Source organism: Hipposideros armiger, unplaced genomic scaffold, assembly GCF_001890085.2.
Source record: "Hipposideros armiger isolate ML-2016 unplaced genomic scaffold, ASM189008v1 scaffold_101, whole genome shotgun sequence".
Taxonomy (NCBI): Eukaryota; Metazoa; Chordata; class Mammalia; order Chiroptera; family Hipposideridae; genus Hipposideros; species Hipposideros armiger.
Genome location: NW_017731451.1, coordinates 752,592 through 768,161, shown reverse-complemented (window position 1 = coordinate 768,161; position 15,570 = coordinate 752,592). Strand labels below are relative to the sequence as shown.

Here is a 15,570-nt window from a genome sequence, read left to right as displayed (position 1 = left end):
CAGGAGAAGTGAACCAACCATCCCCTCGACCGCTTCTGACCTCCATAAGCGAAAGATTATTCATTTCAGGACCACTAAATGTAAACGAGAAAAGATGGTCTGATTTGGACACGAGTGAAAAACTTGAGGAGCAAGAATGTAGGTGGTAGGAGACTGCTTATTAGGGCTGTATATCCTTGATTTTTTGCCCCACCCCCCGCCCCATTCTTTAAATCAGTTCCATGTCTTTCACACACAAATAGCGTCTAGTACTTCGGTAGCAAGGGGAGTAGATGGGAGTACCCTGTGTCGCCTTATAGAAGCGTTTTCTCCAACCCAAGTTACATTTAGAGCGTTCAGGGATCTTGCTATCTCTCAACATACAATTTCTCCTTAGAACTGTAATCGTGAATCCGGTTGTTTAGAATGTCTTTGCTCCCGCCTCCCTCCGTTCTTGGAGTACACTCGCTTGCATGCACATTCACATACGTTCAAAAATAGAGTCCATCCGATCGTGGCAGTAGGCTGAAAACAATTCATATCGATGCAAATTGCATCCCAACTGTAAATATGGATTCGTACACTCTAGGCTGTCTCATTTCACCATAGAGGAAATTTAATTATGTCATCTCATACAGTGATAAAATGCGAACCATTTCGATCTTTTGTAAATGGCCCTCACTTTGTATTGTATGGTTAGGGGTGGGGGGGAGCTAGTTACTAATTGGGGTAGCCAGAAAGGGCAGATTTCATGAACGCTGCAGGCCAATCTCAAAATATTCTATTTCATGCCAATGTGGGATAGGGCAGGGAGCGTGGCTTCAGCTGCTCGCCGCTTTTACGTTTCCACATCTGGCCTACAGACCTAATTCTAACTCGCGATCTCGTTTGATGAAATTCGATCTTCGTGGTTTAAATACCTCTCAATTTAGGACGATTTAACGTTTGCAACCGTTAAAAAAAACAAACCCTGTGCAGTATCTGTGAAACCAATATGGACCTGGGAGAAAGAAAACATGCTGCACACAAATCCCAACCATTGTCCTTAACACACACACACACACACACACATACATAAACACACGGGGAAGATGGGGGAGGGGAGAGACAGACACGGATATAGACCATGAGAGTCAAAGCGAGTCAAGTTAAAGCTTTCTCCGCCCCCATCCACGAATATCCCCCTCCCGCGTTACTTAATTACAAACAAAGCAAGCCAATCAAGTGATGTATTATTATTTTCAAGCAGAGAGGCGAGAGGCATGTATTTTTAATTGATTTATTTATTTGGAGGACATTAATTCTCAGTCTGTGGCTGATTTTCAAACCGTTTGCAAAGCGCGGCTCCATTGTTCGCCGGGCGCTCAGGCCCCGCCCCCTGCTTTGTGTGCTGCGCGCGGATTGGCCGGCGCGCGCGGGGGCCGCGTCAGCGCCCGCGAGCCCATTCATCTGTGCACTTGGGCGTTGGACCCCGCATCTTATTAGCAACCAGGGAGATTTCTCCATTTTCCTCTTGTCTACAGTGCGGCTACAAATCTGGGATTTTTTTTTATTACTTCTTTTTTTAAAAAACTACACTTGGACTCCTTTTTTTGTGCTCGACTTTTCCACCCTTTTCCCTCCCTCCTGCGCTGCTGCTTTTTGATCTCTTCGACTAAAATTTTTTTATCCGGAGTGTATTTAATCGGTTCTGTTCTGTCCTCTTCGCCACCCCCACTCCCCCCTCCCTCCGGTGTGTGTGCTGCTGCTGCCGCCGCCGCTGCTGCCGCCGCTGCTGCCGCTCGCCCCGTCGTTACACCAACCCGAGGCTCTTTGTTCCCCCCTTGGATCTGTTGAGTTTCTTTGTTGAAGAAGCCAGCATGGGTGCCCAGTTCTCCAAGACCGCTGCGAAGGGAGAAGCCGCCGCGGAGAGGCCCGGGGAAGCGGCCGTGGCCTCGTCGCCTTCCAAAGCGAATGGGCAGGTAAATTCTACCTGTGATACTGGTCGTTTCTTTGGTGTCTTTCTCTAGTCCCGTTGCTTCCCATTTCGTCCTGGTCTCTCCTGAGGCGCATTCGGCGGAGAGGAGCGTGGCTAGATTCCCAGTCTGAAAGTTGAATGGAAAGCGATAGCCTAAATTGTCAATTTCTCATAGGAGGGGTCTCCCCCCTACCCACAAGGAGTGGTTCCCGGAGAATCCTGGCGAATTCTTGTGTAGACGGGAGGAAAGAAGGGATAATAAATCGCCTAAAATGGCGTGTTTGGAGCTTGGCAAAACGTGACTCGCTAGGTGTTACCACCACCCACCCTCCCACCCCCCGCCCCAGCCAGGTTGCATTTGTGTTTGGTAGGCACAAAGGTGTTTGGGTGGCTCTCGCGTTTGTTGTCGAGACTGGGTAGCCTTCAAGATTTCTGAACTGTTGTGATTGTATGTGTGTGTGTGTGTCGGGGGAGGGGGGGGGGTCGCAATGGGATGGCGGTGGAGAAAGGCGAGGAGGAAAGGGCTGTCTTATTGTATAACGAGGCGGTGTGCCCTGGGTTCTTGGAAAGTCGGCTGGCTGGAGCTGGGCAAAAGGGTTTCAGTGTCTTTCGATGGGGCTTTCCCACTGTTTCTAAATCTTTATCCATAGCTGTCTGGAATTACACACCCATTTGACTTTTAAATCACATCCCTGGGATGGGAACATTGTGGGTCCTTGAAGAACCTGTCCAGACGGTCAAGAAGAGGCAGTTCGTGTGTTTCAGTCGGGATTGTTCGTGTGCGTGGCTCCTCGACCACGGCAGGGGCCGCCCCGGCGCTGCCCAGACCCAGGCGAATGGCCACGGTTGGGTGGGCGGGAGAGGTCGGCCACGGGTGGCTGCTTCGCAAACGCTGGGCACCCACCACGCCTATTTTCCTAGAGCAGAGGCCGTGATGCTTCGCCTGCTCTTACCTAATGGGGAAGGCAAGCTCTGCCAAAAGGCTTTGAACCCGTTAAAAATGCAAAATGAGACGCCCGGGCGCGCCCCAGCTTCGCAGAATCGCGGGCGAAGGTGGGCGTGGAAACAGTGGAGACCAGAAATAATGGGTTTCCCCCTGCCTTGTTGGTTTTATTCCGACCAGGATGCCAGCAAGCCACCTGAGCTTTGTTTGTGGACTGGGCAGCGCGATCCGGGCTCGGGGGCGCCTCGGCCAGCGGGCAGGGCCGGGCTGGGCAGGGCTGGGTGGCCCGACGGCCCCGCCCCTCCGCTCCCGCCGCCCGCGCCCAGCTCCGCGCGGTGGAGGCGCAGCGCCCCCTGCCGACCCCAGGCCCTGGGCGGGCGGAGGGCCTTGGCGCGCGCTGCCCTGACGCTTGCGGCTGGGGCGCTGTGATTCCCCCTGGGAGTTCTTGGGTATTTTCAAGAGCCCTTTAGCGTTTAGGGAGAAAGGGGATGTGCGACGTAGACACAGGCCGCCTTTGGCGGCGTTCCTTTTGGTGCGTCGTGGTTTACATGGCTCCGTTTTCCCAAAGCCCGTGGGGCCAGGCCTGGGTTACCCTTTGCTTTCCACGTTTCAGACCTGGCCTTGTTCAGTCCGTAGGGTATTGGGTGGGTGGTGGAGGCCACTGCTGTGCCTTTAAGGCGCCCCAAATGGCACTGCCCCGTTTCTTCCTAGAGTTCTTCTCTGGGCATCCAGCTCCACCTCCCTATAAGGGGGGGACCGCGGCTCCTAAGCCAAAGGGGGGGGGGCCCAGGGGGGAAAGTTGGCTTTTCCCAGTCCCGAGATGGGGGCGGGAGCGGTGGGGCCCGGGCCGCTTCAGTTACGCTCCCGCTTTTTCTCCCCCGCAGGAAAACGGCCACGTGAAGGTAAACGGCGATGCTTCTCCCGCGGCCGCCGAGCCGGGCGCCAAAGAGGAGCTGCAGGCCAACGGCAGCGCCCCGGCTGCCGACAAGGAGGAGCCCGCGGCCGCTGGGAGCGGGGCGGCGTCGCCCGCCGCGGCCGATAAAGATGAGCCGGCCGCCGCCCCGGAGGCCGGGGCCAGCCCGGCCGAGAAGGAGGCCCCCGCGGAGGGCGAGGCCGCCGAGCCCGGCTCGCCCACGGCCGCAGAGGGGGAGGCTGCGTCGGCCGCCTCCTCGACGTCCTCGCCCAAGGCCGAGGACGGGGCCACGCCCTCGCCCAGCAACGAGACCCCGAAAAAAAAAAAGAAGCGCTTTTCCTTCAAGAAGTCTTTCAAGCTGAGCGGCTTCTCCTTCAAGAAGAACAAGAAGGAGGCGGGAGAGGGCGGTGAGGCCGAGGGCGCCGCCGGTACCTCGGCCGAAGGCTGCAAGGACGAGGCCGCTGGGGGCGCTGCTGCGGCCGCCGCCGAGGCCGGCGCGGCCTCCGGGGAGCAGGCGGCGGCGCCGGGCGACGAGGCCGCCGCGGGCGAGGAGGGGGCGGCGGGCGGCGACCCTCAGGAGAGCAAGTCCGAGGAGGCCGCCGTCGCGCCCGAGAAGCCGCCTGCCTGCGAGGAGGCCAAGGCCACCGAGGAGCCCACCAAGGCCGAGGAGAAGGCGGAGGAGGCCGGGGCCAGCGCCGCCGCCTGCGAGGCGCCCTCAGCCGCGGGGCCCGGCGCGCCCCCGGAGCAGGAGGCAGCTCCCGCGGAGGAGGCCTCGGCCGCGTCCGCCTCGTCAGCCTGCGCAGCCCCCTCACAGGAGGCCCAGCCCGAGTGCAGTCCAGAAGCCCCCCCGGCGGAGGCCGCAGAGTAAAGGGGCCAGAGTTTTTGAGATAATCGAAGAACTTTTCTCCCCCCGTTTGTTTGTTGGAGTGGTGCCAGGTACTGGTTTTGGAGAACTTGTCTACAACCAGGGATTGATTTTAAAGATGTCTTTTTTTTTTTTTTTCTACTTTTTTTAAGCAGCAAATTTTGTTTTTCCCCTTCCCCACAGATCCCATCTCAGATCATTCTGTTAACCACCATTCCAACAGGTCGAGGAGAGCTTAAACACCTTCCTCTGCCTTGTTTCTCTTTTATTTTTATTTTTATTTTTTTTTGCATCAGTATTAATGTTTTTTGCATACTTTGCATCTTTATTCAAAAATGTAAACTTTCTTTGTCAATCTATGGACATGCCCATATATGAAGGAGAGATGGGTGGGTCAAAAAGGGATAGCAGACGAAGCGAGAGGGGCCACGATGCGGAAATGTAAGTGGTGCAGAGCATCGCCAAGATAATGTGCCACTAGAAATGATGGTGTAAAGGCTTAGTCGTTTTTTTTTTTTTTAAGAAAAGTTATTACGATGTATTTTGTGAGGCAGGTTTACAACACTACACGTCTTGACTAAGAAGGAAAGAGAGAAAAAAAAAAAAACACCAATACCCAGATTTAAAAAAAAAGATCATAGTCTTAGGAGTTCATTTAAACCATAGGAACTTTTCACTTATCTCATGTTAGCTGTACCAGTCAGTGATTAAGTAGAACTACAAGTTGTATAGGCTTTATTGTTTATTGCTGGTTTATGACCTTAATAAAATGTAATTATGTATTACCAGCAGGGTGTTTTTAACTGTGACTATTGTATAAAAACAAATCTTGATATCCAGAAGCACATGAAGTTTGCAACTTTTCCACCCTGCCCATTTTTGTAAAACTACAGTCATCTTGGACCTTTTAAACACAAATTTTAAACTCAACCAAGCTGTGATAAGTGGAATGGTTACTGTTTATACTGTGGTATGTTTTTGATTACAGCAGACAATGCTTTCTTTTCCAGTCGTCTTTGAGAATAAAGGAAAAAAATCTTCAGATGCAATGGTTTTGTGTAGCATCTTGTCTATCATGTTTTGTAAATACTGGAGAAGCTTTGACCAATTTGACTTAGAGATGGAATGTAACTTTGCTTACAAAAATTGCTATTAAACTCCTGCTTAAGGTGTTCTAATTTTCTGTGAGCACACTAAAAGCGAAAAATAAATGTGAATAAAATGTACAAATTTGTTGTGTTTCTTTATGTTCTGACAAAATACTGAGACTTCTAGGTCTTAGGATAATTTTGAGGAAGATCTTGCATGCCATCAAGAGTAAAATAGCTTGTGGTTTTTTTATCTGAAGTTAAACTCTGAAATAATCAGCCTTGTCAGATTATATACAGGAAGATCTTAAAGCATTCCATGTCAAATGTGTTCCCATTTACTTGCATTTAGCTTTCATTTAAAAATTGAATTGAAGTATTTTTATTGTAGTTATATAGCATGTCAGAATAAATCATTTAATACAAAAGCGGTGTGACCCGAAGACTATTTAAATGTCTTATGTGATAATTGCATAAAACTGCATTTTTTTGTCATGCAGGTCCAGAAACTTAAATTGATGACTGAGTCTCTAATCCAAACTGCAGATGGGCCATGAAAAGTGGCCAAATGTGTTTCAAAAATTGATGGTGTATTACCTGCCGTTGTAATTGCTTAGTGCTTGGCTAATTTCCAAATTATTGCTTAGGTTATGTGTTCTACCTTAGGAAAACAGGCTTATGTAAAGAAGTAATGGTGATGAATGGATGACATTGTCAATTTATGGGCCTTTAGTACTTGCCTCAACTCAATAGTTGCAAGCAGTTTTTTAAATGAAGGTAGTGTATTAGCATCTTGTTACTCAAAGAGATAGAGAGTAATACTTATATAGTAATAATCCTCACTAGTTTACCTTCTTTGTTCTTTATCATCCCATAACTGGATTTTTCCCCCCCACTGGACCCTAAACTCAATTGAATTTTAAGATAAAGATGTGTATCAAATACCATTCATTAAATACAAAGAAAAGTTATTTATGCACACATGCTTTAGTGTTTGAGCAGTGTGCCTTGTAGGGTTTATAGTAAGTCAGCTAACCACATTTGTAACAACTGAATGCCAAATCTTAAACTCCTATCAAATTAGTTTTTGACATGGGCTTTTAATTGGAATTAATAGGTCATAAATAGTTCATGACCTCTGCTTATCAAACACCCTGCCCACTAATAAAATCAAGTAATATTTAGAAGCGTGTATACTTTCAGTTGGGGTTTCTTGATCTTGGAGGATGTTTGGAAGTTAAAAGTCAAATCTGGTAACCAAAGGACTGCTTTATCGGGTCTTTCCCACCTTTTTCTCAAGTACCTACTTGGCCAAGTACAGCTCCTGGTATGTGGTAGGACTCAGAAAAGAATGGATTTTTAAAAGTAACTCTTGACTAGTCGAAAATACTGTGTAGCCAACTATATTGCTAGGTTTGTTCTTTTAACAGCTGAATTTATTAAGATGCATTATTTTTATTTTAATCATTGCCTAAAACACTTTGGGTGGTATTGATGGTGTGGTGGGTTTTCCACCAAATGATTAAATGAGATTTGACATATATCTTTTCATCCAAAGTTTTGTACATCACATTGTTTTCTAATGGAAAAATGTTAATATGGCTTTTTGTATTACTAAAAATAGCTTTGAGATTAAGGAAAAATAAATAACTCTTGTACAGTTCAGTATTGTCTACTAAATCTGTATTGGCAGTATGTATAATGGCATTTGCTATGGTTATAAAATACTTCGTCTGGATTATAATCATTTGATCCAATTCCTATTGCTTGTAAAATAAAGTTTTACCAGTTGATATAATCAAGCTTGCTAAAATAGGATTTTTTTATAAATTTAATTTTAAAATGCAAGTTTTAGAGAAAAATCTTAAATCTTAAGTGTTGATGGTAAGTATAACTTATTTAGTTAAGGGATTCAAAAGTTATGCTTGACATTATACTTAGGATATAAAATTATATCCATGGAAATTGAGTTATATGCACACAAATGAAAATTTTTAACGATGGAACTTGATAATATATTTGAGAAACTGCAATTTATTTACATTTTTCCCTCATGAATATAAGTTTAAAATTTGTCAACTAAGGTTAGGAATTTGAGAGAAAGGTGCTTTTTGCACTCATATATTTTAGATAGATCTAGCTGGTTTGGGGGTGTAATTCAACATAGGTATCCAAAATTAACTTTGAAAATTAAAGTGGTTAAGTAACAAGGCTGTTAGTTCTTATCTTTTCTTTAATCATTCACTCTGCAAATTAAGCTCTTTTTTTTTTTTCTCCTTCCCAGATATAGAAGTGCTTAAAGCAGGGTGTAGCAAACAAATTTTAAAAGGCTTTCAATCTGTAAATATTCCAGTTCCTGCTGGGGATTCAAGTTCGAGCACTCTAAGTTACACCCAGCAATGTTATTTTTAAATGGAAAATAAATACTTTTAAACAGGATGAATGTTAACCATATACTATGTTCCTGAAAAATGATGCTACTGATCCTGAAATACTGTCTACAATTTCCCCTCTCAACTGCTCAACGTGAACTTTAAAACAAGAATATCTACCCTGTCATAAGATTTAGCAGCTTCAAGTATATAAAATAATTATTGCAAAATTTCTTGAAATTCTCATAATTTTAGTTTTAGTGTTTTGATAAAATTAGGGATTAAGTATTTTTAATACTCATAAAGGAAAAAAATACCTTTGTCAATTGCTGTTCTTATAACTTCTCTTGTATTTGAGGAAAAAGGAAATGTAACAGGACTACTTATCATTTAGAATTTCAATAAGCACAACAAATCTCAAATTTCTTAAGTTTACATTACAAATTGTCTTCCTAACAAGTGGCAAGAGTTCCTTAGGTTTGACATGTGAATTAAGGACTGGATATAGTTCTAGAATTCTGTACGCAGGTAATTAGTGGGGTTGAGAAGAGGGAAGGGATTCTTGGGAAGAGTTAAATTGGAAGTCTAAGAGAGCCCACAAAGCAAGTATTTGGTCTAATGACACATAGCTGCATTTTGGAATGCACCATCCAACAGAAATATGCAAACCACATACATAACTTTAAAACTTTTTTTTACTAACCACATTTTTTAAAATGTAAGAGGGAACAAATGAAATTAGTAATCTATATATACAAAATATTTTCATATGTAATCAATATGAAAATTATTGATAGTCTACTTTTTTTTTCCTTACAAAGGTTTTGGAATCCAGTGTATTTTATACTTAGAACACATCTCAATTTGGACCAGCCACATTTCAAGTGCTCGTTGGTTACATGTGGCTACCATATTGGTGAGCACAGGTCAATAATTAGAGTCTGAGAGTCAAGGAGTGATTAGGAATGTTGGGATACAGACTGCAAAGTGTAGCTTGCGTAATTCCATGAGCTTCAAGTGTTTAGCTTTTAAGTCAAACATGGACTTTTTAAAACTATCAAACCATTTAAGCAGTTAATATGATATTGATGTTACAAATAAATACAGTGAGATTCTGAATGGACTTGTTAGGGGCTGAATTATGTCCCACCCGACCCCCAAGTTCATGTTGAAGCCCTGACCTTAGAATATGCCTGTATCGGGAGATAGGGTCTTTAAAGAGGTGGTTAGGTTAAGATAAGGCTGTCAGGGTGGACACTAATCCAATCTGGTGTCCTTATAAGAAGAGATAATTGGGGCACACAGAGACACTAGGGGCACACGCGCATAGAAGACCATGTGAGGGCACAACAGGAAGGTGGCCTGCAAGCCAAGAAGAAAGGCCTCAGAAAACACCAAACCTGTCAGCACCTTGATGTTGGACTTCTAGCTCCAGAACGGTGAGAAAATTCTGTTAACACCCCCAGTCTGTGGTATTTTATTATGGCAGCCCTAGAAAAATAATACAGGACTCCAGGGTAAGAATGGAAAAATTGTCTTTCCTTATCTGAGGATGTAAAGAATTTTACATGCTTTTGTTTTTCCCTCAGTGGAAAAAGAGACTGCTTTCTACCTTGAGTTTTATAATTGTTATTATTACCTTAGAAAAGAGAAATAGTAGCTTAAAACTTAGAAAGGTACATTGTATCTCTATCTTAATTCTTTTTTTTTTTTTCTAAAACTATTGGGGCACAGTGTGTTTTTTCAGGACCCATCAGCTCCAAGTCAAGTCATTGTTTTCAGTCTAGTTGTGGAGGGTGCAGCTCACTGGCCCATGTGGGAATTGAACTGGCACCCTTGGTATGAGCCTAGCTCTAACCACCTGAGCTAACCGGCTGCCCCCTCTATCTTAATTCTTTATTAGTGAATTGATGGGAAACATCTCTGGAACACAAATACTAAAAATATTGTCTAAAAGTACGATGTAATATTATGTCTGAATTTATCCATCTCTTTATATTTTCCTTGCAATTTACTTGTGCAAGAAACTGAGTTGTTAGTTTTATACTTTCCACAGTATGAATTTTGCCAATTGCACTTCATGCTGTCATTTAACATAGGACTTTGTCTTTTCTGCATTTCTTTTATTTTCTACAAATTGATCAGTAGATCTAGAGGCTTGATCAGATTCAGGTTCAAAGGACAATCTCATAGATGATAGTGTATATTTCTATCAGGAGGTACATAAGCCTGGTTGTTTCTCTTTTTGTGATGTTTGAAGCCATTGATCTTTATTTAAATCCATTCATTAATTTAGGGTTACCAAATGGTGTTATTTTAATTGGCATTCCTTTTTCATTTATTCAGTTACTTATAAAAAGAGAAATTTGCATCAACCATTTGGTTGTCCTGAGCTACATCTCATAATGGAAAAGCAGAATAAATGTTTTATTCTTTCTTGTTATTTACTGATTTTCAGAATAATGAGTTGGTTCCGTAATATCCTCCAAAGGTGACCAATGATGGAGTTTGTTTGCTTAGTATCATTATACGTTCATAAATTTAAATTTATTTGATACAAGCAATGTAAGTGATGCTCAAGTGACTCATAGTAGATTATATTTTAAAGTTATAAAATTAAACAAAATCAATTTAAATTTTATTAAGGTGCTACTTAAGAATGTGCTAAAAGATAAATGGAACTGAATATTTACTCAAATGAAATGGATTTACATATTTAAGTGTTGGCACATCCCTAAATTTTAGTTGGGACATCATGTGGAAAAGGATTCTGTTTACACAATTTCAAAGAAATGGGATGCATCACAATTTTTTTCTTACCCTCTAATTACTGCTGTATAATTAATTTAAATGTCATTGAAATGTGTCTATATAACACCTTACTCCACGTAAGAAAAATGTTTGGAAATTTATGAGCAGGAGGAGACTCAGCAGTCATCAGTCACAGAGATGTGCATGTTAGCACTTGATGAAGCAGTACACTAAATAGAACACGTTGGTCAACCAGGCAATACTATTGGGTTGTCAGAAAAGTCATATTTTTTCTGTTTTTCGTTGCAAAAATGTGTCATGACTTTTCCAACAACCCAATCATTTTCCTAGCAAAATACTGAAATTCCTATTGTGAAATTGGCGATTTTAAAAGAAAATTTATGTTCACTGTAGAGCCCAGAGGCTCCTATAGCAGGATTAATTGGCAGCTTTTATAAAGAAGTTTTGGGAAAGTTGAATTTAAGTGACCATAGGTAATATTCTTTTCTAAGCAAACTACCAACTAAAGCTACATTTTTTTAATCTTTTTGAAAAATTGGCAAGCATTGGATTAGGCAATAGATAACCTAAAATAGGTAATATTTGAATAGATTTGAGGACAGAATTAAATTATAAAGAAAAAGGAGCCTATGCACTTGGTCAGGTCATATTAAAAATATTAATTATTAACTAGAAAAATGAATTGACAATGTCATTTTCCTCCAGTCCCTTGGGGGTGCTAGTTAGTTCAAGAACTAGATTAAAACAGTACAAAGAATGTCTTATTTTCCTTTTCTCTTATGCTTCCTGATATTTTGAAAGCACAAGTTAGAGCTAAGAATTTTGGAATTTTAAAAATGACAATTTTAATGTTATTTTTTTAATGTGTTAATATATAGCTTCTAAATTTAAATTTTCATGCGTTCTAGAAGTGAAATTTATCAGAACTTCAATGATAAATTTATTTAAAACAAAAATATACAAATACTAGAATTTCTTTCTCAAACTATAATGAAAGTTGTTACTCATATCTCTTGAGAAAATCTACATTTTTCAGCATTCTTACACAGAGCACAAAAATTTTTCATGCTTACTAATGCTTAGTAGACCAGCAAGAACTTAATAGTACAATCAGTAATCATAATTGTAATATCACATAAAGAATATTTTTTGTGAAACATTTTTACCATAACTTTTTGAGACTTAAAACACAGAATAAACATTTATTGAGAAGATGCAGAATTTTGATTATTTTTTTGTTTAGATCAAGAAGACATTAAAATTAGCTGTTCATTAAGCATGCTTCCTCCCTACTTTCTTACTATCCTGAATTCCATGTTATCAAAAATATATTTACAAGTAATATATGCTATTTCATATATTTAAATATATATTAAACCAATTAATAATGAAGAGCAAAATAATATTTTGAAAACATTTACATATATAAACATAAGATGCATATATATATTTTATATTTTAAAATATTTCATATTTGCATGTAAATTTATGACATTATTTTAATATTTATATATAATATTAATGTAAAATGTATATAAATCTAAAAAATACATCTATAAAATCAGGCATAAATCTGAGTTTCTGCTCTCTTATGAATATTAAATGTTTTAAATAAAGTTTATTCTCAATTTTCAATTTTGTTACCTCTGTCATTTACCACTTGAAGTCTTCGGAAAATATTAGCATGTCTTCTGAATATTTCCTGAGATTATAGAGAAAAATATCTGAGTGAGGTTTTAGATTTGGTTAAAAGGATCTTTGGACCAGAAGTTGATTTCTCTAAAAATTCTTTGTGTGAGAATCTTTAATTTGTTTTTTACTACTGATTAATCTTTCATAACATGCAGTTATAATAACCATTATGCACACCTGACCTACAACAAAGGAGCTAATGAGCAGAATAAAAATTATTGACTTTCTTTTTGTTCTATATATCTTATTTTTGTCGGTTAGACTGTGGTAATGATGTCATTTTTTAATGAAGGCACAAAACTGAAGTAGCAATTAAGCACTTAAGTGCTAGAGTCAAAGGGATCTGGCTTTGCCACATGCAAACTATAAGATTAGGTACATTATTTTCTCTATCTGAGCTTTGGTGTCCTCATGTGTAAAGTTGAGAATAAAAAGAGTGCCAATTACTAGGGATGAATGCACTTACTCTAATGTTTGTCATTTGGGAAGTATTCAATGAATGTTTGCTATTATTATTTATTCTATACCTGCCATAGTGTCTACGTTTTGGGTTAAATATTGAGTAACATACCTCAGATACTCTGCTAGTGCCCTGAAATCATTTGCAATATGTTTTAATTACAATGTGCTAGATAAAGATACTAAAACAAAGGACAGGTTTCTACTCAAGGGTCTATTCCATACTTCATTTATTATTTTAGCAAACATTTGTTGAATACCTAGTATGTTTTAGGAAATGAACCGGGATCTAGGAACATAAGAGTGAATAAACCACATGCCTAGAATCTGTTCTGGTGGGAACAACACTAAATTTAAAAATAACACAAATACAACTAATAATAATCCATAATGTGATTTTTTTTAAAAAGTCAAATGCATTTAACTATATTTAGTCTTGATTACATAGCCATTAGATGAAAACAAATTGAATTTTATAAAAAAAACAGTATTTAATGTATCTTAAATTTATTTTGTTTATATTTAATAAATAGCAGGAAAAAATAAACATAAAATATAGAGGGTCCATATTCAGGTTATCTATTATGAGATTACAACCACCTGAAAGCTCAGTGGTATAAAACAACAATAATTTTAAAAAAATTTTTAACAACTTTATTGATGTATAATTGATACAATAAACTGTGCATATTTAAAGGAAACGATTTTATAAGCAAACATGTACACACCTGTGACACCATCGCCAAAATCGAGATAATGACCATATCCATGACGCTCATGATTCTGTAGTCAGGGATTAGAGCAGGCACAGCAGGAACAGCTTGTCTCTGATACATAATGTTTGTGGCCACAGCTGGTGCTGCTTGAATAGCTGTGGGCTCCTGGGATGGCTAGATTAGGGCCATATGTCTGAGGTCTTCATTTTCTTCATGAGGTGTTTGCTGCAATTTGAAGGTTGGAGATGGTTCCTTGTCAACTGGTCTTGGTGCCTGGACTGGGATGGCTGGAACAGCAGACATCTAGCAGGTACTCTCTGCACCCATTGCTATATCAGGATAGTCAGATTTCTTACATGGCAATTGTCTTCTCCCAGAGGCAGAGTTCCAAGAGAGTGTTGTAAGAGACAGGAAGTGGGAGCTGCCAATCTCTTACAGCCTTGTCTCAGAAACTGGCACAGCTCACTTCCTTTATAATGTATTGATCAAAAATAGTCACATAGTCCATCCAGATTCTAGGAAAGAAGGACATGGACACCACCTCTTGGTGGGAGAAGTGTCAAAGAATTTTGACCATCTTTAAAGCACTAAAATATATGTTTGATATGCTATATCCCAAGTGAAAGAAGACTTCAAATTGAGGACATGAACAATTTCTTGCGGGTTACAAGGGCAGTGGTAAAGGGGAAGGAGGGTTATCAGAATTTCCATCAACTCCTCTGTCTTCATTGTTCTTTATTAAGCAATATTCTTCAAATAACCTTGAGTTGTTATGTCCTGATATATTACAAATGGGTGCATTTTGGATACAAATATACGTGATCAAGGTCATATAGTAAATATCATTGTTTATTATAGGATACTGCATCATTTAATGGTATATTTAGCCATATAAATTGTCAAGATTCCAAACATTTTGAGACATAATTAATTCAGTAAAACCATTTGAGATGGACAGATTCTATCTATGTTATCTTTTGAGGATATTACCCTACTGGAAATTTACTTTACCTTTATAAAAATGCTATTTTTTAAAAAGTTGGCTGGGGCAGGGAGAAGGGGAAGATTTCAGCTCTGCAAATGGATCCGTTGTATTTAACAACCTTTACCAGAGTTAACTTCGAATAGACAGCTTCTTAATTTCTGAATAAATAAAATCTGCTGTGGGGATAGCAAATTGAAGAAATGTCATCAAGTCCTGTTAAATTATGTCTTATATGTTAAATTACTATGTGGAATGTATATATCTAGCATTAAAAAAACAGTAAAAAAATTAAGTTAGCAACATATGAGACTCTTAGGAGGATGTTTTTTGGAGTCTTTGAGAAACACAAAGGAAAGGTGGAGTATAAATATATTTTAAACATGGAAGAGGGGTACCTCATTCATTTAAGGGAAATTAAATAAAAGTGTTCATCATTATTTGTATTACTTAAATATTTTTTCAAGGGAGGTGGCTACACTTGGAAAGGAAGACTGCCTACCTCATGGCATCCTCTTGTGTCCTCCTCAACCACAGCTCAAGGAATACCAGTGATACCTCATTTCTCACTATACCTTCATTCCTAAGACATTTCCTCTTCTGACTAAAGCAAACAAGAATGAAAAGAAGGGGGCTGGCCGAGTGGCACGTTGGTTAAGAACTGGCTTGGGATGCAGAGAGTCCCAGTTCAGATCCCAACTATGAGGGCTGGGGACACTGCCCTCCACAGCTAAGATGGTGAATGGCAGCTCGACCTGGAGCTGGGCTGCTGTGGGTCACTGGCGACGGTGTAGGCTGCAGCCCCTGTGGCAGTGGGCTGCCATGGGCTACC

At 40.5% G+C, this 15,570-nt stretch overlaps 1 protein-coding gene across 1 annotated transcript; it reads left to right on the top strand.

Annotated features, from left to right (window-relative positions):
* The first annotated feature begins 707 nt into the window (after positions 1 to 707).
* MARCKS (myristoylated alanine rich protein kinase C substrate) lies at positions 708 to 7,543 on the top strand. The gene is made up of 2 exons (XM_019646372.1): positions 708 to 1,940; positions 3,764 to 7,543. Exons 1-2 carry the CDS (start codon positions 1,839 to 1,841, stop codon positions 4,658 to 4,660), a joined length of 999 nt encoding a protein of 332 aa, XP_019501917.1. The 5' UTR covers positions 708 to 1,838; the 3' UTR covers positions 4,661 to 7,543.
* Positions 7,544 to 15,570: the final 8,027 nt, after the last annotated feature.

Excerpts from the sequence above, each read along its gene's own strand:
- MARCKS (XM_019646372.1), top strand. The coding sequence starts at position 1,839 with ATGGGTGCCCAGTTCTCCAAGACCGCTGCGAAGGGAGAAGCCGCCGCG. Across the intron at positions 1,941-3,763 it reads CTTCCAAAGCGAATGGGCAG|GAAAACGGCCACGTGAAGGT; the intron begins GTAAATTCTACC and ends TCTCCCCCGCAG.